At 45.2% G+C, this 24,750-nt stretch overlaps 1 protein-coding gene across 1 annotated transcript in view; it reads right to left on the reverse strand.

Moving 5' to 3' along the window:
* Positions 1-24,750, reverse strand: part of CDH13 (cadherin 13) — a 1,022,278-nt gene that overhangs the window by 65,732 nt on the left and 931,796 nt on the right. The window contains exon 10 of the mRNA XM_059667273.1: positions 24,470-24,723. Within this exon, the coding sequence (XP_059523256.1) occupies positions 24,470-24,723 (254 nt within the window). The remainder of the gene's footprint in view (positions 1-24,469; positions 24,724-24,750) is intronic.

Here is a 24,750-nt window from a genome sequence, read left to right on the forward strand (position 1 = left end):
TTCCTTGTTTTTGATTCTTTAAGAAATTATTTTTTTTCTGCTGATAAAAGTAATGTGTTCAGTATAGAAAACTTGACAATACAAAATAGTGTGGAGAAAAAAACTAAAAATCACCAATACTTCCAGGAAGCTGAGAGAATCACTCTTAACCTTGTGGGGTATTTTTTCAAGGTTTCCCCACATGTGATTTATATATTTGGGGTTATACAGTTTACCAACTTAATATTCTACCTTTTCTACTTCAGTTTATATCAGGAATAACTTCCCCAGGCTTAAAAATTCTTATGAAACAGTTTTTTTTGTTTTTCTTTTTAAAAATATATATATTTGTATTGATTTCAGAGAGGAAGGGAAAGGGAGAGAGAGATAGATACATCAGTGATGAAAGAGAGTCATTGACCAGCTGCCTCCTACACGCCCCACACTGGGGATTGAGCCTGCAACCCAGGCCTGTGCCCTTGACTGAAGTTGAACCTGGGACCATTCACTCCTCAGGCTGACGCTCTACCCTCTGAGCCAAGCCAGCCAGGACTGAAATACAGTTTTAATGACTGTATATTATTCCATACTATGGCTGTCCCACAGTTTATTTATGCAGTCTCCTATTGTTGGACATTGAAACTGTTTTCCAATTTTTTGCTATCATAAATAAGGCTCCAGTGAAGAACTCTGCACATAAATCTCTGCTTCCTAGTGCATAAATCTTTGACACCATTTCTGATGATTTCTTTGAGATAAATTCCTAGGAGTGGAATTACTGGCATCAAAGAGCATGACTGCTTAAAAAAATTGGTACATAGTGCACCAATTTCTTGCCAACTCTTTTTAAAGAACTACTGGACTCAATGTGTTTTCCTGCACTGAGATAGGGCTCTATTTCAAGAGGTGAGTGAATCAAGGAAGAAAGTTCTCATCAGCTCTTTCATCTGAACCCAGAAAATGTTGGCTACAAGGCCTAGGCAGAGGGTTGGGATATTTTACCCTTTATTGAGAAGTCCTGGGTTCTTTTTTCATGAGCTGCCACATCTCTGCCCCACCTCCACTTGCATCCTATACTGGTGTGGTAATGAGTTAATTTTATGCAATAATATATGTGGCTCAGGTGAGTGCTCCTGTTACTTACAGTTCCCTGAGGGACCCAGGTTCCAGACTCAGCTCAAGGGAAGGGAGATGTGAATGAACAGTTGATGAGAGACCCAGGGAACATGATTTGCACCCTCAAATGTCTCCTGGCCTAGTGGGGAGATGAGAAGCACTCCGTGGCGGAGGCAATTTTATTTTCCAACTGGGTATACAGGTAGGCTGCATTTGCTCAGCTTCCCTTGCAGCTAGGTTGGGAAAAGTGGGCGGACATGATAATGCCACTTCTGGATTTGGCCACAAAACCCCTATAGGAACCTCCTCCCTTTCTCTATTCTCCTTCCACAGCAACTCTGGAGGTCACAGCTGAAGAGGCAGTCTCACAAGATGGAAGGAGCCAAGGAGCCAAGGAGCCTGGGTCCTTGAATTAACATTGTGGAGCAGAGCCGTTCCCCACACCCCTGCCCCACCATCGGCAACTGAATTTTGAATGAGGGATAAATACATTTCTGTATTAAGCTATTGAGATTGGGGGGTTATCTATTACAGCAGCTAGTATTATCCTTGCTAAAACTCTCATTGATGATTACAAATTAATTGTGTGTGTGTGTGTGTGTGTGTGTGTATGTTTATGTATGTGAGATGAAAGTTATCCTAAGTTATGCAAAGAGGGGAAGCCCCCTCTGGAGTTAGGGTGGGTGATAAAGGAAGGCTTTGAGAATAAGGCTATGTTTGGAATGATTCTAGACGGGTTACAACAGTAGCTAACACACATTGGGTTCTTACTGCATTCCAGATGCTATGCTGAGAGCTTTGCCAGATTAGCCTATTTAATCTTCCCAATGACTCCAGGTATTATCTCCTTGTACATCTGAAGAGAATGAGGCCAGGAGAGGTTAAGTAACTTTCCCAAAGTCCCACAACTCTCAGGAGAGAAATGGATGTCATATTCACCATGCTTCCATACTAGGTGCTGCCAGTATATGAGCAGGGTTTAGTCATGTGGTGGTTACCTGGAGGGAGAGGCCAGGGGAAACACCAGGAGCAAAGGCACAGAGGAGAGGAGATATGCAAAATACTTAGCATCCATGAAGGACAATGAGCAGTTGGTGGGTACTGACCATGGTGCTGAAGTGGGAGCTGCACTGTGGAGAGATCTCCAGGGCCCTGGGTGGGAGGCCAGGGTGGGCAAGGGATGGCACTCAGGGCAGATGCCCTAGCACACAGGCATTGGGGAACGTGACATTTAGGGAACCGCCAGATGTTGGCAAATCCAAGCAGAGGCTTGGATGTTCTAGGTTTAGACAAATGTACCCTCAAAGGCCTTTGGTCAACTCTGCGGGGAGAACAGCTTCTCACGGGGTTTGGCCTGCACTTGGATGTGGGCTCTATGACTGGCACACAAGACTCACTTCCTGCATAGGTGTCTACTGAACAAGCTGATGAATGAAATATGAAAATGTGTCATTTAGAAAATAAATGAATCAGAAGCACTGCACCCCTGATCAGACTTCTTTATGCAGCCACCCAATGGCCCGTTCAGCTGCCCCCTTGCCTGTCGGTTCCCAGACATCCTGACACCCAGTGACTGAGGCTTTTAATGACTGAGGCTTTCTATTCTGGCTCAGTAACTGCAGCTATCACAGAATTAAGTAATGACAAAGTGAGTTATTACCCAGCCTGGCTTCAGCTGGGGATGTAACCTGCAGCTGAGATACCTCGCTGTTGGATTGCTCGCACGACTGTCTAGGCAGTGACATGAAAAATGTCGCCTATAATTCCTCAGCTCAGAGCCATACATCCTCCGAGTCTTGACTCTACACTTCGTGGGGAATAATGTTGTTTTGTTGAGAAGGGGTAGAGGGTATAATTAAATTCCTCTTAAATGTTACATTCATCCTTGTTAATCAAAAATTAGTAGCTCTTAAAAAAAAATAAACACAACTCAGCTCGCCAGGAAGCTGATAGCAGTTCCCATGGCCTGTTTAATTACACAAAACAAAGCAAAACATGCTCCTCTGCCTCTCAACTGTGGCGTTAACAGAATGAAATATAATAGTAGCCATAGCTGTGTGGTGGGATTAAAGGTGATTTTTAACTTGCTCTGTTTATTAATTTTTCTACAATGAGCATAATATTGCTCATTAAAAAGCACTTAAATAACAAAAAAAGTAAACATGAAACTACATTCTCAAAACTTGAAAGCAAAACATAGATGAATATTTTTCCCAACCCCCAACTCTCATTCCATGCCCCAGAAATAGCCACTGTAGTTGGTTGGATGTGTGTCTTTTCAGACAACCTCCAAGGAATTTCCCATTTTCTTCATAACATCTATTATATTTGGAAACATCCTTTTCTCATTCTCTAACCATTCCCAAGAGGAAGTGCTTATTTGCCTGATTCTCACTATGTCCCCAATAACAGTGCCTGGATCACAGTAGGCACTTATTAAACAATTGTTGAATGAAAGAAAGAAGGAAAGAATATGCATGGGGAGGAAAAGTGCTATTTAAAACCACAGGGTCTTCCACAAAAAGAGTGGGGCCCTTTTGGCCTTCTGACATGTTTCCATCTGTTCACGGTGAGCCTGAAGCTTGCTGAGGGCAGGGACTAAAGAGAAGTAAATTGTTCTTTGTTTTTGCTCTCAAGAGAGAATAGTGACATAGGCAACAACATGGATGAACTCCAAAATAATTTTTCTGAGTGAAAAAAAGCTCTTAAAAGATAAAAACGGGTACATATCTAGGATATCAAATTTATATGAAACACTGGAAAATGTAGACTAATCTACAGGACAGAAAGCAGATCAGTGGTTGCTTGGGGATGGGGTGCAGGAGGCAGGGGCAGGAGGGAGGTTTACAAAGGGCCTTCTTAGGGGTGCTAGGTATGTGAAGTACCTTGATCAGGGTGATAGTTTCATGGGTGTGTACATTATGTCAGAACTTATCAAATTACGCACCTTAAATATGTCAACCACACCTCTATAAAGCTGTTACAAAAAGAGAAGGGGGTGGTGGTGAAGAGGGGAAATTAGACAGCGAGGAAGAGTCACCATGTGTGCTGAGGTGGATAATGTGTCCTGTGAAAACACAGAGGGATGGGGCAGTGAGAAGAATTTGCAGTTAAGGGCAACTGGGGCTCAGATCGAGTAATTCGATATGATGTAACTGCATATTCCTCCAACATCCTCAATTAAGTGGACCATGTGCACCAGATTATGATAATGATGGTGAATGTGTGTGTGTGCACATGTGTATGTGTGTGTGTGTGCACGTGCATGTGTTCCAAGGGAGAACTGAGGAGAAGGGCACTGTGGAATGTAGCAGACTGGCATAGGTAGGACAGCGAGACAATAAAGAAATGGAGCTAACTTGTCAGAAGTGGACACTGGGAGCCAGAAGTGACTCCTATAACTATTGGGCCTCTGACATTTGCATAAACCTTGGGGAAACCTTTGGTTTGCTCCAGAGCATGGAATCAGGACTTAACACAAGTTCATTTAGGTCTCAGGTCAGGCAGATCCCAGCTGACATCTGGATGTTGCCACCATGCTCAGTGACTTTTTATTGAATGTGTCAGGAACATTATTTTGATTTGTTGACAGAAAAACAACTGCTGCCTTTTTTTAGTATTGACAACAGGAGGTGGGATGATGATGGATGGGTTGTCACTGGGGCTCAGCTCACCTTTCGTCTGGTTGGCATGTTTCATAACACCTATGTTTTGGGGCCATGTCTGACAAGTTATGCATTTAGCAAACGTTGGCTGATGGCTTGCTATGGGGTAGGCACTGTACTAGATGTTAAGATGAAAACCGCGGATGTGACTCACGCCTTTCTCAAAGATCTCACAGTGCAGAATAGCACAAAGACTAATGGGACACTGTCCTATGGGAAGGGTTGTACTGCAGGGGTTGGAAAACCATGGCCCACAGGCCAAATCTGGCCCTCTGCCTGCTTGTGTAAATAAAGGTTTAGTGCAGTGGTTCTCAACCTTCTGGCCCTTAAATACAGTTCCTCATGTTGTGACCCCCAACCACAAAATAATTTTCGTTGCTACTTCATAACTGTAATTTTGCTACTGTTATGAATTGTAATGTAAATATCTGATATGCAGGCTGGTCTTAAGCGACCCCTGTGAAAGGGTCATTCGATCGCCAAAGGGGTCACGACCCACAGGTTGAGAACTGCTGGTTTAGTGGAACACAGCCACACCTATTCACTGATGTGGTGCCTTTCAACAACAGCAGAGTTTAGTCAGTAAGACAGACTGTGTGGTCTCCAAAACCTACATAAGTTAGCATCTGATCCTTCAAAGGAAAAGTCTGCGAACTTCAGCTCTAATAGAAGATCGCATGGAGCAATTAGTTCTGACTGAAGCAACAAGCTCAGTTCAATGAAATCCAGTTCTCAGTGTTCCAAGCTAGGAGGTCAGTTAGGAGCAAGAGTCTCTTTGTACTGGCTTTGTGGTTCAGTGAGAAGCAGAATGGACCTCTGTGTAGCCTCTCTCTCCCCAGGAGGAAATGAAATATAGATGCTCATGACCCCTCTTCAGATTTCTGAGGCAGCACCTGGGTGACACCATCTCTGTCAAGGTGGCCTCAGGGAGACTGGCAGAGCTGAGGTGCCTGGCCAAGGACACTGGCAGAGAGTGGAAGGAGAGAAGCGTCTTCTTTCATCCTCTGAATCCAAAGGGGAGCCTCAAACCAAGGAAGGACATCAAGCGATAATTAAATAAAGACATTCAGTTAGCATTCATTCACAGACGCTAATGAAAATCTTTGTCTAGACTTTGCAAAGTGGTACTAAATATTAAGCTCTGAGGATTTATTATAGGCTAAAGTGTGATTAAAAATTGGCTTTGAAAATCACTTATTTGAAATTTATTCATTAATTGAAAATGTATCAAGTACCTACTATGTGCTAGCCACTTTCAATGTGGTCCCTGCTCTTAAGAGGCTTCTAGGCCAGGGAGGGGAGCTAGGTAGTGACATGCGGGCAGGCAAGTGCTATCCATCCTTGTTATGTAGTTACAAAGTCACCCCCAATGCTGATTAGCCAATATGAACTGCTGCTCCTCAGTGGAATACAGGGTTAGGTTACTGTGAGCCTCTGGTCACAATTTTCATCCAACCAACCAACATAGAACCATCAATCACTAGATAACCTTGTTTTGTTTTCTGTTTAAACATAGCTTATCTCATATAATCCTATATCTAATAAAAGGCTAATATGCAAATTGACCGAACAGTGGAACAACCAGGCACTATGACATGCACTGACCACCAGGGGGAGACGCTCAACACAGGAGCTGAGCTCATGGCTGGTGAGCACAGTGGCAGTGGCGGAAGCCTCTCCCGCCTCTGCAGCAGCGCTAAGGATATCCGACTGCTGGCTTAGGCCCACTCCCCACAGGGAGCAGGCCAAGGCCATCATTTCATCCCCCGAGGGCTCCCGGACTGCAAGAGGGTGCAGGCTGGGCTGAGGAATCACCCCCTACCCTAGCACACGAATTTTCGTGAACCACGCCTCTAGTTTAAAATATATTGTTGAATCATTAACGGAACTCATGTCCAACAGCACTCTAACTCAAGCATGGACAAAGCTTAATACACGAGTTCCCCCACTAAGGCCCATCACAGCCTTCTTGTGCTCAGGACACCAGATAGCACTTCAGCACCTCTTCTGGGGGCCACTCTACACAGCAAAATCACCCACAAAAAGCACAAAAGTATGGAAAATGTGACATCAAATTGACCACAAAAAGCACACTTGTTTATAGTATCAGAGCTTAGACAAGGAGGCATAGCGTGGCCTCTTTTGACCTCAGCTGGAAATGTGCATGTCAGGCGACTCGAGTTTTTTGCTGTTCTGCACTTGTCTGCAAACGACCGTGAACGCACCATAAGCATTTTGGGTTACTAATCAATTTTAGCATGTAGGTGAATGTGCAAGTACAGAATGCGTGAATAACAAGGCTCAACTGTGATTCAATGCAGAGAGAATGATTTCTGTACAGTTCTGAGTGGGGAAGACACTTGGGGAGGGCCTTGTGGTTGGAGTGGAGACAGCCCGCAGAGAGAGAGTCAGAGGGAGAGGCCAACCAGGATGCTGCGTGGTGGAGAGTGCACTCCAAGGAGGCAAGCAGGGCAAAGGGAGACCAGCGGGGGCAGTTACTGTCATCCTGGTGAATGACAAGGGGGCTTTGATTCGGTTGGTGCAGTGGAGTTGTAAGAAAGCATAGACTGAAGATGTAATTGGGGATGGACCTGCTAAGACTAGTTGATGTGTATCTCCAGTAACTAGACATTTATGTTTTTAGTATTTGTGAAATATTTACTTTGTGAGCTGGAGATGTTTAATTTTTAGACACTCAGGGTAAAATATCAAGCAGTAATCACTCGCCCACAGATGCTCTTTGGCAGCTGCTAAGGGAACAGCTCACTTGTGGGCGTTCCATGAAGGGCGCTCAGATGGATGTCGGCATGGCCTTCCAAAGCATCTTTCATGTTCTTCTTGTGCTACAGCATCCCCTGGTCATCCCATCTTTACAGATTTCAAAAGCAGCCCCAGACACAAAGAATTCCAGTGAATGCAGAACAGAGATGAAACTGACCCTCTGACACTGACTCTCAGCTCCTCTGATGAAAGAAAGGTCCCACGTGGAGCAGAATTGTAAAGAAATTTTATGGGTACTTATGAAGAAGTTGTAAATTCTACTAGGTGCAGATTTTTAAACAAAATGATTGTTTCTCCTCTTATAAAACAAAAGGAAGAAATGTTTTCTTGTTAAAAAATTATTTGGCATAATTATATGTGGATTTGAATTACATCTATTCTACTCACGAAGCATTCAACCCTCAGCATATTTTGATACCTGGGATCCTCAGCTATAGGATGGAGAGGACCACACCCTCTTCTGGGAGCCCAGCGTAGTAATGAACTAATTAATGCTCAATCAGATTTCTAGATATTATATTTAGTTACTTTTCACATTTTCCTTTTTTTGTTTCATTATGCTCTATTTTTCATTCATGGTTCCTATTCTTTTCCCCTAATCATTTTATTTTATAGTATAGTTCCTTTTTTAATCCACAGATTTCTTTTCCTTTTCTTTTGAGCCCCACCATAGATTTCCATGGGTGAGGGGCTCCCGTTCACCCATGTTTCTGACTCTTGCAGAAAAGGCACCTGCCTTTGCCTAGCACCCCAGGATGCAGGATCCTGCCTGGCACAGAGCTTCTTAGCTTTGACTCCTGCTCCTGAGACATGGTCACAGAGTGTTTCTACCCCACCCTTTACCTTGCAGGAGAAATGGGCCTAAAGGGAGCATGTGGCTTTCCCAGTGCTGTGCTGGGCCAACTCGGGAGTGGATGCTACAGGACAAATCAGTGACATTGATCCTGATTTACTTAAACTTTTTGATATTTTGTTTATCATGAACTTTTGGGTTCATTTTATTTAAAAAATATTGCATTGCCCTAACCGGTTTGGCTCAATGGATAGAGCATTGGCCTGCAGACTCAAGGGTCCCAGGTTCGATTCTGGTCAAGGGCATGTACCTTGGTTGCAGGCACATACCCAGTAGGGAGTGTGCAGGAGGCAGCCTCAAGCCACATCCCCTGCTCCGTGTCCTTCTCTACTCTTGGTGCCCTGAAGGTTGACCTGGCCCCTGTCCCATGCCACCTGTGCTCATTCTGAGATGGGACCCCTCTCAGTGCAGCAACTGTATGTGCAAATGCTTGTCCCTCACATCACAAGACAGCTGTGGCCTGAAAGCCTGCTGCAGAGTTGTCACAGGCATTGTGGGAAACTAAAAAGAAGTGTGTAGTGGACGTTTGCTTCGTCACTTCTGTCTACTGACCATCCTTCACCATTCCTCAGGGCATCCCCATCTCCCTTTTGGACAAACCCCTGTTTGCTGGTGGGAGGTAACAACCCACTCCCATTCTTGCCGGATGCAGCAGCAGTGGATATGGGACATGCTACTTAGCTCCAGCAAGGCGGATGCCCTTTTGGTGAGTGATGTAGGGGCAGGTGGAGCAAATGCTCACAGCATGGAAACTGTAGCCTGAGAACCAGGCTATTCCCTTTGCAGTAGTTCCTACTGTCTCCCCTCTGGAATTCTATTCTATTTCATTTTTTCTCAGCTTATCCTCCAGGCCCCTGCCCATTCTCTGATCTCCAATATCACTCTAGTAAATTCTTGTTTTAGTCCACTTATCTAGCTGATGATGGTTTCTGTTGCTTGCAGCCACAGACCCAGACAGATTTTGTACTAGAAATAATTAGAGGTTCTGAATTGTAAAGTCCTCTTATGCTCATAGGTAATTTTTTCATCTCACTTCAAACATTCAACCAGATCCTAAACTTGTTTGGGTGACAATCTGCAAGTCATGGTGTTATTTGCACAGCATCATATGCTTTGCAGAGCATCTTAAAATATTGATAAATTTAATCCCGATGCCCAAACCAGAAACAGTTTTACTAGCAGAAAATATGACTATGTTCCATGTGCACTCCAGAAATATTGCAAAATCAAGCATACCTGTCCACCAAAACCCAAGCTGCAAAACTTCAAGAATCACTTGTTTAAATCTTATCTGTAATAATGGTTTACTGTGTAACCATTTGCTCTGTCATTTCTGAGTACTTGCTTGCAGGCAAGCGAACAACAGGCGACAATATTTAGGAACTTCTATCTGCTCCCTTCAATTTTCCCAGGAATGGGGACGAGACTGCCCTCGCGGGATTTAGCGGTGCGATACCCGGAGCCGGCCTGTGGACACCAGCAGGGCGCTCCAGGAGCAAAGGTGGAAACCCATCATCATTCTTGGGAGCAGTGACTACTTTCCACTAACATCCCTAATGGGTGCTCCCAGAAACTTCCTTGATGGTAAGTCTGTAACGCACGACAACCACAGACTATAGGAAAACACTCCTCTCATTCTCAAAGAGCCACCTTTGGAGAACAGCTACACACTATACTCTGCTAAGAGAGATCATCAGTTAATGAAATGCCTACTATGTGCCAGACACTGTGCTCTAAGCACTTTACTGACTTACCCAGTTTATCCTTCAGTGACTCTATAGACCAGGTATTATTGCCCCGTTAACAAGTGAGGAAACTGAGGCACAGAGAAATGAAATGTCTGCCCAAGGTTACACATGTGGAAGAGGAGGGAGCAGGCTTTGCACTCAGGAAGCTGGCAGTAGGCTGGCCGCCAGAGTCCCTGGGTTATGCCACTTCTCCCTGCCAGGCCATCTGAGACCGGGGCCCTCCCTTGCCAGTGTAGCCCCTGGAGACAAGCCGGGTCTCTGGTGGAATGAAAAGTCAGGATCTGTTTCCTTTGCATCTGTCCAAAAAACACATCTTTCAAGCTTGAGATTTTCTAATCTCCTACAGTAAGTTGGGAACCCTAGGAAGTGACTGCACATGGAGCATAGCTCTCGCCGAGGCACAGGGAGGAGCATGAAAGAATTAGAGGGAGGACACCCCATGGCAGAGGCAGCCAGGGAATACGTTTAGCACCGCCAATGGGCAGCAGGAGGTGTCCAGCAGGAAAAGCTGTCCCTGTCAGATGACAGCAGGAAGGGCTTCTGTGTTGTGGGGGGTGGGGGGTACGCCTGGCCCATGCACCCCGAGTGCTTCCTGCAGCCTCCAGGCCAGGTCACTCTCCCCAAATGCCCTCCCTGCGCCCCTTCCAGGTGTCCAGGCAGCAGAGATTTTTGCGTTGGTATTCAGTGGGGAAAGTTGTCCTAGATTTCAGGACTATCAGCTGACATCAGAACTAAACGTACAATTTTATTCTGAGAAATCGAACTATGGTCGAGTAAAGCTATTGGCTCATTTGTCATTGTACATGGAGGGCCACGCTTCTCTCGCTTTGGTTCTGGAGGCAGAAGAGCAGGGAGGTCAAAACGTCTGCCTTGTGATCAGATTCCTGCACATTAGTCGGTGTGACCGTGGGCAAGTTCCCGAGTCTCTCTGAACCTCACTGTCCTCACCTGTGAAATGGGTTGTTGAGAATTTGAAGGTGATGACTAGTCTATGTGTAAAGCACCAAGAACGGTGTTGGGGACAAAGTAAATGCAGCCACTCTGTTGTGACCGTGAGCACAGACAGAGAGGCTGACGTCCCGGCCATGGCAGGGAAAGGGGCTGGAGGAGGAGGCACATGCTGATGCAGAAGACACGTTGGTGGACGAGCCAGGCCCTCCCAGGGCAGATCAGCTCGTGGCTGAGTGTCCTCTCTCTGCTTGGGCCCAAGGAAGCAGCCCCTCGGAGACGCTGGATCTGCCGTGCGGGAGCTGGCTGCCCAGTTCAGAGTAGGTGTTGTAGTGCAGGTGCTGGCCCAGTGTCTCAGGCTCAGCCCTCGTGGAGATCGTGCCAGGCAGGGCCCCTCCTGGGAGCCTTAGTGTGTCCCAGGGCTCCACCACGAGCCTCCTTTCTCTTCTATCTTCACTCACCTCTTTGGCCATCTCAAAGGCTCAGGGACTTAAATCCCATCTGAATGTGGGTGATGCCCAGACTTTTATCTCTAGCTCAGATCCCTGCTGTCCAGGTCACCTGCTCCCTCTCTCTGTCCCAAACTCTGCACTATCAAAACCGCGTTCCTGATATTCCCCCTCCCACTGTGTCACTTTGCTAGCGAGCCTGCCTTTCTCATACCTGGGCCACCCTCTTCTTCCAGGGGTTAGAGAACAAAGCCTTGAGTCAACCTTTACTACCCTCCCCCCACCCCCGCTTACATACATACACACACACACACACACACACCACAGTTGGTTAGAAATCCCTGTTGCCATTACTTTCAAACATACCCAGCATCTGCCTGCTTCTCACTGCGTGCCCTGCTCCCACTCAAGTCCAAATCCACAGCACCTTTGCCTGTTGTCTCCCTTCCTCTTAACCTTTCCTGCCTACTCTCTTCTAAAACCACCAGAGTATGTAATTTCAATCTTCTTCAGAGTAAAAGCCTTACCCCTATGCACCTCTGACCTCATCTCCCTCTTCCTCCCTCCCCCCTAACTCACTCTGCCCCAGGCACACTAAGACCTCCGCCACCCCTCAGATCTCACACCCTGCATGCCCTGCCTCAAGGCCTTTGCACTTGTTATTTCTTCTGATTGGAGGATTCTTCCCAGATGCCTGCATGGCTCACCCGCTACTCCCTTCAGTTCTTTACTGAAATGTCATGTCATCAGCAAGGCCTTCCCTGGCCCCTATCTACAGTTACAGACCCTCATTTCTTCCTCTGCTTTGTTTTTTTCTTTATTTTCTCTCTCCCCCACTGGAACATAACCTCCACGATGACAGATGTCTGTAACTGTCTTTGCTGCTGCTATAGGCCCAATGCCTAAACAGGGCCCAGCATGTGATAGGTGTTTATCAAACATTTGTGGAATGAATGAATGACTCAGTGATTGAAGAAGTGGTCCATTTCACATGCGCAGCCCTCACAGAGGGATCCAAGCTGTTTAAAGACAGCTATAGAAGGTCTGAGCTTACGTGAGGCTCTGCCAATGCGGCTAGAATATACAAGAAAACCCCTGAATTAAACATATGTAGGAGAACAGTAGTTTACAGTCTCATCACTTGAAAACACAAGCTTTGAGATTCCTTTGAAAAGCAAACTGGGAGCAGATGATGAAACGCAATTCTTGAATTAGTTACATGACTCACTGACTACGGTTTCATCAGCTTCATTGCCTGTGCTAGCGCTAAAGCCGTGATGAGCCCTTCATGAGACCGGAGGTGAGTGTGTCAGCTGCCTGGAGTTGGTGATTGACAGATAAACGGAGATAATAAACTAATCAGTGATTTTCCCCATCCGACTGACTTCTACTACAACCCTGAGATGTGTGGCTTTCTCAATCAATGCTATATTGGTTGCTTCTGTAGCAACCTTCCTCTATTTCAAATGCTTTCATTAAAATTTAAAAAACCAGCTAAGCAGATTTAACAGTTTGGAAAACATTGGGCAAGAAACAATATTAACATTTGTCACTATTTTCTATACTGGTTCTGAGAATTACTGTCTCAAGCAGACAAGAATGGCCACCATAATTATATTCAAATGTAACCAATTTGAAACCATGCTTTCAATAATGAAAGTCTGGCCTATGGCAAAGTTATAACAACATATGTAGTTGAATGTTAAAATGGTGGTTGATTTGTAAAATAATCTTTCAATGGTTTATCCAAATGGATTTGGTTTTATATTAACCAAATCCAACCTCCAATTGAGGTTAATAATGAAAATCTTTTGTCTCTGGATCATTATAAAAGTCAGAGTTCTTTTTTTAGCTACTGAAGATATTAAATCTTTAATAATTCAGTTGTTTAATTTATTAGGCCTTGTTTCCCACTGGCTTCTTTATAACAGAAAATCTGACCACTAACAAGAAGAGCCAGCTGTGCTAATATATTTACATAAATAATTAAAAATACTACAGCAGAGCAGGCAATAAAATGTATTGTCACCATCAACTTGCAATGAAAGAACATCATTTTAATTAAAAATTACAAAGACACAACAATAAATAATGCATTTATATTTCAAGCTCTGTGTGTGTTGACTCAAGAAAGAAATAGCTCTTTTAAAAAAAACCACAACACACTCAGAAATGACCTCACCCCAAATCCCATTATTGAGGTCAGTAACCACATTTAATTAAGATGAGATGTTAATAATATATTTGAGTAGAGAGAAGCTCTTCTCTTAATTTCCCAAGGTAGAAGTGTTGTTATTTGGCCTTTAACTTCTGATTAAAATTTAAAAGGTGGGAGTCACCCCAAATTAAACTCTTAAATCTAGTTTTAAAATCTTTTTTTTCCTTCAAAATACTTTGAAATCCTCCTCCCCCACCTCCCCTCCAAAATGGTAAGCTATTATACCTCTGTGTTTCTCAGAATTTCAGTGATGACAGAATCTGAATTTTCAAGTGAACTGATTTTTGCCATTGACTTCCAGAGGTCTCAGAAGCGACAGAATAAAATGCCCCATAGCCGGCCAGTGATTTTTGCTCAATTTCCCATCATTTTTTTGTGATTTCCTTCAAATGGGCTCCAATATTAGATTACACAAGGTGTTACAGAAACGGGCTTGATGACTCACAGGAATACTAGCAAGAAACGAAGTTGGGCATTTTCACAGATCTTTTGAGGCTGAATTTTCATCACCACACATTGCAATCTGTACCAGTTTGAGCCCATGAATAAATTCTACCCCAGAGCCAAAAAGCCTCCATGTCCAAGGAGGAGGAATGGGAAATGACTTGAAAACCCTGGACGAAATCAGGACAAGGGAGGCTGTAGTTTTCAGAGATGAGGATCTAATTTGGATCTGATTCAGATAGTCTGCGTTCAAAGAATAGGCTCAAATTGGATCAAGGCTTTGGAGGAAGAGTGGCTGACGGATGTGGCTCTTTAATGTAACTTTCATGGTGTGTGAAGTCCAGTGAGAGGCCATCTGTCCTGCTCAGGCCTCCCTCCTCGAATTGGCTTTAAAACAGGGGCATATGCAAATGATTTCATGGATGGTAGGCATTAGTCAATGTTTGAAGATGAAAAATAATAGTAATCACAATAAACTATGTCTATTTATGCACGGACCAGCTGCCATTAATCTGCACCTCACCTATTTACTGGGCTTCCATATGCCAGGCCCAGTGTTGGCCTTGGGCCCTTTGAAGACCTTTTGAGCCTCTAAGAATTTTCTCTGTTTCTGGGGTCTCATCCCAAGTCATATCAAACATACTGAAATATACCCACATTGCAAATGCGTTTGTTTCCTATAAAATTTTAAAAAATTTTTGCTTTTGGAATTATTTGGCTACGAGGAATATTTCATTAATAATTCCCTATGATTTCTCTAGCGCATACTCAAGACATTCTTGCAATGCAAGCTCTACAAATGGTTTGTAAATGTAAAGACATTTTCAGAAATGTTAAATTTAATGTGCCACGGTTGTCATGGTGCTATGGACAGTTGATATTTATTCATTTCAATTTTGCGGTTTTCAAATTTTGGAGACAATAGATTATGTGGTTCCAGTCCCTGATTGTACTGTAGGCCCCTGGAGAGTCTGAAGGTTTCGGACCTGGGTCTAGTGCTTACTTAATAGGCTCTGTGCTTTGTCAAGGAAGGTGATAAACATGATTGTTACTCTCACAGAGCCTGAAATTTATGAGGAAGATGGACAATTAAGTCAGGAATAACAGTAAAGTGTTATGAAGGGTTATACTAGATGTTCAGACAGCCCTGGGACACAGTCTGAAGGTCAGGGTTATCCTACCTGTGGAGGTCATGCCTAGTCCTGTGGAAGCTATGCCTAATCTGACGCTGGGAGGATATGCAGGGGTGGGACTAGTGATGGCTGAGGAAGCACCAGGCGTTCTCATGGCGGCCTCTGCACACCTTACCCACATGTTTTCCTTCTGGAAACTGAGGCTCATAGAGGTTACACTTTCCTCATCAGCAAAAAGGGAGACTGAGAACTTCTCATTCGTAGAATGTTGTGAAAATTAAATGACTTACATAGTGCTTTGGCAACTTGTATATAAAAATGGTAGGCATTTTAGTCACAGTACTAGAGACATTATTATCACCATTCTCAAAGTAAGTCTCCGGGGGTTGTGGACATCTTTGTCTAGTTTGGTCTGGATTGACGGGCGCGGCTATAGGGTTAAGCCTCGGACTGATCTGTTGGCAAAGCCATAAACAAGTCCCAGCTTAGAGGGCACAGTCTTCTTAGCATAATTAGGCTTGCTCCCTAGATCTTATCTGGGAAGCTAATGGGCTGAGGAAGATGTAGCAAGTGCTGCCAAAACAAGTGAAACTCACAAGAACATTGTAACTATGGTGACTACTACCTTGTTTACCTCTGACTATAAAATAAAGGCTTAGCTTGCCTCTGGATCTCTCTCTGTGGCCTCAGCCAGGCACAGGAAGATCCACCTAGACCCAGCTTATTCTCTTTGCCTTTTTTCATCCTTCACCACCCTCCCTTAGGCTTGCGAACCCTTGGCTGACCTGGCTCAGCACACTGGACCCCATTCCAGAAGGCAGCATTCTGCACAACGGTGTGAGGTCAGGGGGATTTCTGGGGAATTCAGGAGTCTGGTGGCAAGCAAGAGCATAATGGTGCTTGGAAGTGTGCAGTTTCTGTTGTGTGGCTCATTCTCCCCAGCTGAGGACCCCTGGTTCTTATTTTCCAAAGTAACAATTTATTACCTTTCCTCCCTCAGCTGCCTCCCTTCCTCTCTCCTTCCTTCTTCCCTGGGAGCTTCATCATTTGCAGCACATGCTCTTTCTCTAATGCCTAGAAGCTCCCTGGAAACTGTAGGCAGAGACCATTTCTTTCACCAATGATCACACAGCACCCAGCAGTGTCAAGCCCACAGTGGGCCCTAGATAAATACCATTAAATGAATCTAGTAAACGAATGAGTGCACAACCATAATCTTCATGATTTTTTTCAAGCAGTTGTTGTTAGAAAAACAAACATCTATTATTTTGATTGTGTAAAAATCTAATGGCACAGCATGATTTCATCTTTTAAAATTTACCTATAATTTTTTTATTACATAGAAAGGTTCAAGCTCCATGGAAGAAAGGTCTAGTTACCTCACAATATGCACTCTTCCTTTCTTCCTTAATAAAGATCTGAGCATGTCTCCCTGTATCCCTTGCAGCTAGTGTGACCATGTGGCTAATTTTGGCTAATGAAATTTAAATTAAAAATGTGGCTGACTTCCAGGAAGTCTCCTTTAAAAACAGAGTCACCCTTTCCCTCCCCCTGTCCCCTTCCTGCTGCTGGAATAGGTTGGAGCACTAGCATCATAACAGGCCACAAGGAAGGGGGCTGCAGTCTGGAAGGGAGGATTGTGAGCAAGAGGGGGCCTGGGCTCCTGACAGGTTGTGGAACAGCTCTACAGGCCCTGGACTGAGGCGCCAGCTCTAGACTTCCTTTATGTGAGAAAAAAATAAACTCTGAGCCGCCATCATTTTGAATGTTCCTGTTATATTTAGCCAAACGCAATCCTCACAGATACAGTGCTGCTCGACACACACATTACGGGCTCCCTAGATGAATGATCCTTTCCAAAAAAATGTTGAGCAGTGACAGGCCATTTTACATGGGTAAGGCAAGTATTTTTTCCTCAACACATATCTTCTACGTTCAGTATGGAGGCCGAAGTCTCTGTTGCAGAGCCGTTTGCTACAGACCCTGGACAAGATGAGTCCTGTCTGAAAAAATGTTTGGGACAGAAATTGCTAGGTGGCTGCCTCAACAGAAACCTCCTGGCTGTTAAGAGAATGAGATAAGTCCTCTCAGGCCATTCAGAATGGGTGAGCTGCTGGGTGCATCCACAAAGTAAGCAAATCAAAGATGCAAAGGTTAGTCCCTGCTACTCATGGAGAATGCTGGGCAAAGGCAGTCGGTGCATTTTCCCATAATCCTCACTGAGCTGCTCTTTCTGATAATAATTAGCCAACAAGTTCAGTTGCACCATTCGGCTCCTCATTAGAGACTATAGAGCCACAGAGAAGTGCCTGTTCCTGCCTTGTGTATGCGGAGGCCAGGCTCTGTCCTGAAGGTGGGAGCGAGTTTTTTTTTTCATTGCTGAGTTGAGAGGATGGTGTGAGAACCAGCTGTACTTTAGGACATGTCAATATTTGCATGACTTTGGAGCAGAGAATGACTTTGTAACCATGACATCAATCCAAATCATAAGGAAAATATAAATTTGACTAGAGGCCCAGTGCACGAAATTCATGCATGAAGGGAGGGGTCCCTTAGCCCAGCCTGCACCCACTCCAATTGGGGACCCCTCGGGGGATGTCCGACTGCTGGTTTAGGCCTGGAGATTGGGCCTAAACTGGCGGTCGGACACACCTCTCACAATATAGGATTGCTGGCTCCTAACCACTCACCTGCCTGCCTGCCTGATTGCCCCTAACCTCTCTGCCTGCCTGCCTGATCACCCCTAACTGCCTCTGCCTTCCTGATTGCCCCTAACAGCTTTTCCTGCCTACCTGATCACCCCTTACTGCCATCCCCTGCTGGCCTGATTGAGCCCCCAACTGCCCTCCCCTGCTATCCTGATCTCGCCCCCAACTGCCCTCCCCTGCCAGCCGGGTTGCCCCTAACTGCCCTCCCCTGCAGGCCTGATTGCGCTCCCAACTGCCCTCCTCTGCTGGCCAATTTGGTTCTGATTGGTTAGTTTCTATGCCAGTCAGCAACAAAAGCTCTGTCTCCTGGGCAGCCATTGGCTCCTCACAGTTGACCCAGATTTGGTTCTGATTGGTTAGTTTCTATGCCAGTCAGTGTCTTTGGGCCTATCAACAGGGCCTGATCAGTAAGGTGGGGCTGATCAGTAGCCCAGGTGGAGGCCTGGAGAGAAATGGAGGCATGGCTGTTGGCCAGGCTGGGAGAGAAAGAGAGGCAAGTTCTGACCAATGGCTGCCACAGAGGCTATGGATCAGACCCTGCCTCTCTCTCTGCAGGCCTCTCTCTGGGCCTGATCCGCAGCCCCCTAGGCAGTCAGTGCTGGGTCTGGGTGGCACAGTGGCCCATGGTAACCCGCACTGACTTCCGGTCTGGTGGAGCCTTGGTCGTTCAACCCTGGCTCTTTATTATATAGATTGTCTAGGTATAAAAAAACAAAGAATTCTTTACACAACAAAAAGTGTTAATATTAATACTTTTGCTCAAGTAAAGTATTTTCTGAAAATTCTCCAGAAAATCAATGATGCATTAAACAATTAAGCTACAAGCATGCCCATTGACCTTTTTCTTAAATAACTGCAACAGTTGAAACTAAATATGTAATGGTAAGGGAGTGAATAAATTAATGAGTATATCCATGTAATAGAATAATATTATTCAGTGATTAAAATAATAACTATTTCTTGACATAGAAAGCTGTCCACCATGTAATGGGAAGTAAAAATAGCAGGTTCCAAAACAGGATGGATGATGGGAGCCAATTTTGGTAATAAATGAGAAGCACTCAGACATGACTGAAGGAGATATACCCACGTTGTTAAAGAGGGATGCATTTCCTTGGGTGGAATAATTACAGATTTGTATTATCTTTTTTATTCTTAACTGCCTTTTCACAAGTTTCCTCCATGAATTATATTAACTTTATAATAAGGATAAGAAGATACAAGTTATGAAAAAAAGAATTTCATCTGTCACTAGACCATGGCTGTCCGTTTTGATTTGACTAAGAGCACAGCATGATCGGCTTTGTAACACGTTTTAATAACTCAGGCTTTTTAGAGAGAATAGTCACTCTGATGCCTGGACGCCTCCTGTCTTTGGAGTTACAGGCTTCTTAGAGATCAAGGCGCCTTCTGCTGATTTTCATGTTCCTTGGTGAGATAAAAGAGTGCATAACAGGGCCAGCCAGTGGAATTGTTGTGCCTGAGATGTGCTTTTCATCACAAAAGACAGGACGTGGGCCTGGACCAGGGGTTAGTTAGAAGTAATTTCCTAAGTTTTGTGGGGGCTGGGGATGGAGAAGAGGCTTCTCATTTTAGACCAGAATCAGGCTGTTAGGAGCCTGGGCAGGTGGAGAATGTCCAACTGTGCTGAAAAGCCCTGCTTGTCTGGTTAGTCATTTGAGATAAAAAGGGTTATTGAAGCTGAGTCACAGAACATCTTGGAATGAGATAGAGATAGAGAGAGATAGAGATAGAGATAGAGATAGAGATAGAGATAGAGATAGAGATAGAGATAGAGATAGAGAGACAGAGAAATAAGTAGATAGGGAGCGGGGTGAAGACAGAGACAGAAAGAAAGAAGGAGGACAGAGAGAGGAGAAGTAGAGAAGGAGAGGAGGCAGCAGCAGAAAGAAGAGGAAAGGACTGGGAGGAGGGAAGGAGAGAAAAGGAGAGAGGAAGAGAGAACCAGAGACAGAGGAGAACAGATAGCCAAAAGACAGAAAGAAAGATGGACATACATGGAGGAGAAGATGCAAATAGAGACAGAGAGGGAGGGAGGGAGAAAGGGCAGAGGGAGAAAGAGATACAGAGAAGGAGACAAAAGAAATGGAGAGAGAGCAAAGGATATACCCAGAGAAACAGGCACCAACGGAGAGAGACACTGAGAAGGATGTGTGGACATAGAGTTACAAACAGACAGCGACAGCCACAGTGACCGGCGTGACCGCAGAGCCCCATGCGTGCTACTGCTTAGAGTCCAGCCCATTAGGGGCAGATGGCGGGACAGCATCTCTTGTGTGTGTTTTTGTCAGCTAAGCTCAGAGCTCTCTTTAAGATAACAATGAGTTCTCAGTGTAAATTTCTTCCCTCTTTCAATGCCTGCTCCCTGAAGAATCATTAATTAAGCAACAATAAGAACACCACGCACAAGGCCATCTTGTCTTTCTGAGAATCCCAGGGAGCCCAGTGCAGATTATTAGAAAACTGTGTTCCAGCCTGGCCCCTCCCTGCAGCCCTGCTCACCCTCCACACATGCGGCCCCCAGGGACACTGCTTCTCAGCGCACAGGATCAAAGACTGCAAATAATTAATGAGCCTTTTCTCCCAGAAGAGTTCTGTGACAATAGCTCAACCTGTCAGTGATGTTATCACTGCTTTTGATGAGCTCAGAACCTGCACAGGGAGGGGAGCGGAGAGGGAAGGGGGAGGAAAAAGAGAAGGGAGGGGAAGGTCCAGTCAGTGCCAAGCTGAGAGAGAAAGTGTCAGTTCCTGCCACTCTGGATCCCAGCAGGAGGGAATGTGTCTGGAGAGTCAGGCCAGAGAGAGAAATGTGCCACACACACCTGTATACACACAGGCGCGTACACACACACACACACACACACACACACACACACACACACACTTACTTTGCTTCAAGGCTGCAAAAGGATTTGTCTAGACGCTGCTCAGACAGACCAATTTGTAAATGCTAGAACTCTTAGGCATACCAGCTACAGAAAAACACTCCAGCTATATATTCTGGGAGGATTCACAAACTTGAACTTGGTCACACTGGCTCTCCATGGTTCCTGGTGACTTAGCATCCATTCCCATCGCATTCCTTTGGGAACCACCATTCCAGGCCATCGTGGTTAGAGGCTGGGGTCCATGGTGGGCTCACGTACAGGACTTGCCCACGGGCATTCCATCCTCCTGCTATTCTGTTTGGTTCAGTGAGATCCAGGCCCGGCCCCTGGGCTGGTACTACTGACTGGGAAGGGTCTCCTTCTGCTGGAAGGAACTGGGAACTGCATTGTTGGTAGTCTCATCCCTCCACAGCCACACAGATATGCCTGAGGATGAAGCCAGCCCAGGGAAGAGCAGATCCAAGAGTCAGAGAAAGAATATATTCTGAGCACCTGAATTCTCACACTAATACCCTAGTAGTCCCCATAGACTTTTCAATTACATGCGTTCCAGGCATAAGTCACTCTGAGATGGGTCCCGGCAACTCGGGGCCTGACTGAGGGTCACACCTGGGATGACCAACTGCAGAAACATGAAGCTTTTCAGAGCTTTCTACATCCCTGCTTTTTACCACAATTCTCACCTCAAATAATTTACAAATTGTTTCTCTGACCTTTTCTCACACAGTGGGTGCCACTGACATTCTACCCAGGGTAGAATGGGGAACCCTTGTACCCCAGTTCCAGTAACTGAGTCATTGTTCTTCACGTCTCAAATCCTGCCCTTGATGTCCATCAATGTCTTGGCTCCCGCCAATCACCCCACCCTCTCCAGGCTGGAAGCTGGTCCCTGACTCAGCTTGCTGGGACTGCTCTCCATGCTCTGTTGCTGAACTCCAAGCACCACACTTCATTGCCACACAGGGTTTCCTCCTCGTTCCCAACCAGCTGCCCTTGCTGGGAATATCATCTCTACTCACTGCCAAGGTGCCCTGAGTCAGGAGGCTCTTGACTACAGGTCAGGCAAAGCAGGCTCGCCCTGGGTATGTGAACCAGGGGTCAAGTGACCCTGAAGACTGGTTGGAGGTGGTTCATTCTCCTGTGAGATCCTGACAGTCAGCCCGTACTTCCCATTACTTGGAGACCCAACAATGCCCCAGGCAATGGAGGACCTGGTTCTAAACGTATTCTTCAGTTCTATAAACTACCTATGGAAGCTTCCAAGTTCTCCCTTTGCCTAAGTCAGCCAAAGCTGGTCTTAAACAGCCCCGGCAGACCCACCTGTCCCACTGTCTGTCCCACCTTAGTGGGACCTCCTCTCCCAGACACAGGCATCTGTCCTTTCCCATCACATTAACACTTTCATCCCAATTATGCAGCAATGGCAGAGCCCCAGGTTTAGCAATATCAACCCCATTTAAAATCATCTTCTCTCTTTTCCACCTCTTATTGTTGAAGTCCAAATTATCCAAAATTTATAAACTTATACAACTCAACACCATAAAACCCCAAACAATCCAATTAAAAAATGGGCAAAGGATCTATCTGAATAGGTACTTCTCCAAAGAAGACATACAAATGGCCAAGAGACATATGAAAAGATGCTCATCATCACTAATCATCAGAGAAATGCAAAATAAAACCCACGTGAGATGTCACCTCACACCTGCCAGAATGGCTACCATCAATAAATCAACAAACAACAAGTGCTGGTGAAGATGTGGAGAAAAGGGAACTGTTGGAAGGAATGCAGATTGGTGCAGCCCCTGTGGAAAGCAGTATAAAGTTTCCTCAAAAAAATAAAAAAATGAAACTGCCTTATAACCCAGCAATTCCACCTCTGGAAATATATATGAAGAAACCCAAAAACACTAATTTGAAACAATATATGCAGCATTATTTACAATAGCCAAGATTTGGAAGCAGTCCAAGTCCCCATCAGTAGATGAATAGATAAAAAAGCTATAATACATTTATACAATGGAACACCACTCAGCCATAAAAAAGAAGGAAATCTTACCTTTTTCAATATCATGGATGGACCTGGACAGTATTATGCTAAGTGAAATAAGCCAGTCAGAGAAAGACAAACACCATGTGATTTCACTTATATGTGGAATCTAATGAACAAAGTAAATAAACAAAATAGAAACAGACTCATAGATACAGAAAACTGACGGACAGCTGTCAGAAGGGAGGCGTGGTTGGGGGCCTGTATGAAAAAGGTGAAGGGATTAAGCAAGAAAAACAAAAACAAAAAACGCCTCACAGACACAAACAGTATGGTGATTACAAGAGGGAAAGGGCGTGGGGAGGTAGGAGAGGGTAAAGGGGTATAAAGGGTGATGGAAGGAGGCCATTTTGGATGGGGAACACACCATACAATAGATATATGATGTGTTATAGAATTGTACACTTGAAACCTATATAATTTTATTAACCAATGTCACCCCAATAAGTTACAACAAAAAAAGTCTAACTCCCCTTTTGGGAATGAAAAATAATTTCCCTGCTTGTCTGCCAGCTTGCTCCACAGTTAAGGGGCTGATGTGGAGACCGTGGCACACTCTCAGGTGTTTCAAATCAGGAAAATAAGACACATGTTTATTAAAAGTGTGTCTAATACTTGATTATCTGTCCCTCAGATGAGAAGATTAGATTTTGGAAGAGAAAGATTAATAACTTTCAGAGATAAGCGTGCACTTGGACCTGCATGCCGATTGTTTACTATGAAACAATGTGCCAATGAGGCATCTTGTCTTTGCTCGAGTTAGATTCCCTGTGGATAATGATCATTTAATTAAATCTCGTTATGAAAATTCCTTCTTTCTAAGCACTTTTTGAAGACCTTTTTTTTTGCCTGCCATCCATCAGTGGAAAACCCAACCCGACAGTCCATTTCTAAATACCAGGCAGTGTCTGCCCCTCACCCTCTGACAGTTCAGTCCATAGAACCCAGGAGAGCACAGACTTTGCAGATTGTCCTGTTTAATCCAGATTTCTCTGCTACTAGGCTGGGCAGCCTTGAACAAGTTACCGAACCTCTCTGAATTCATAAGACCCTCATCTGTACATGGAGTTAGCCAATGCCTTTCTCATAAAGTTGTGGTAACAATAAAGTAGGTCAAGTGTCTGAGATTCATGGGGCCATGTATGGTGGCTCCTTCCTCTCTCCCTTCGGGGACTGTGCTTGGCACTGACAGACACCTCTGGTCATTTGGGAACAGAGCCCTGAAGCCACTCTCCTCCCGGGCTGGTTCGCTGCTGGGAATCAGGTGGCGGGCAGTGTCCCCACTTAGCAAGCCTTGTCCCCTGGTGCCTTCAGCCGCCAACCCTTATGACACGTACCTCCCACTCACCCACATCATTAACAAGCTTAATTTAATGGTGGTTTGCTCCTGACAACCAGCCCTTGGGAGCAGAGAAGGAAAGCAATTGGCGCCTGCCTCCCGTCTCTGGTTACGGAGCTGCTCACCCACCTGATGGTTTGATGCTGCAGGGAATCAGGGTCCGTGGCGTTCACTGTCAGCAGCACGCTGCCCACGGAGATGTTCTCCTGCCTGGTCACCATCATGGGGTCGGGGTAGAAAACCGGGCCCTCGTTGACATCCAGGACAGTAATGTGGACGGTGGCTGTGGAGCTGGGGCCGTAGGACACGTCGGGTACCAGCGGGTCCTCGTTTTCCACTTTGATCAGCAGGGTGTGAAAGGCCGAAATCTCATAGTCCAGAGGCTGGAATGAGAGAGAGGGACTGAGCGT

The sequence above is a fragment of the Myotis daubentonii genome, chromosome 15, assembly GCF_963259705.1.
Source record: "Myotis daubentonii chromosome 15, mMyoDau2.1, whole genome shotgun sequence".
Taxonomy (NCBI): domain Eukaryota; kingdom Metazoa; phylum Chordata; class Mammalia; order Chiroptera; family Vespertilionidae; genus Myotis; species Myotis daubentonii.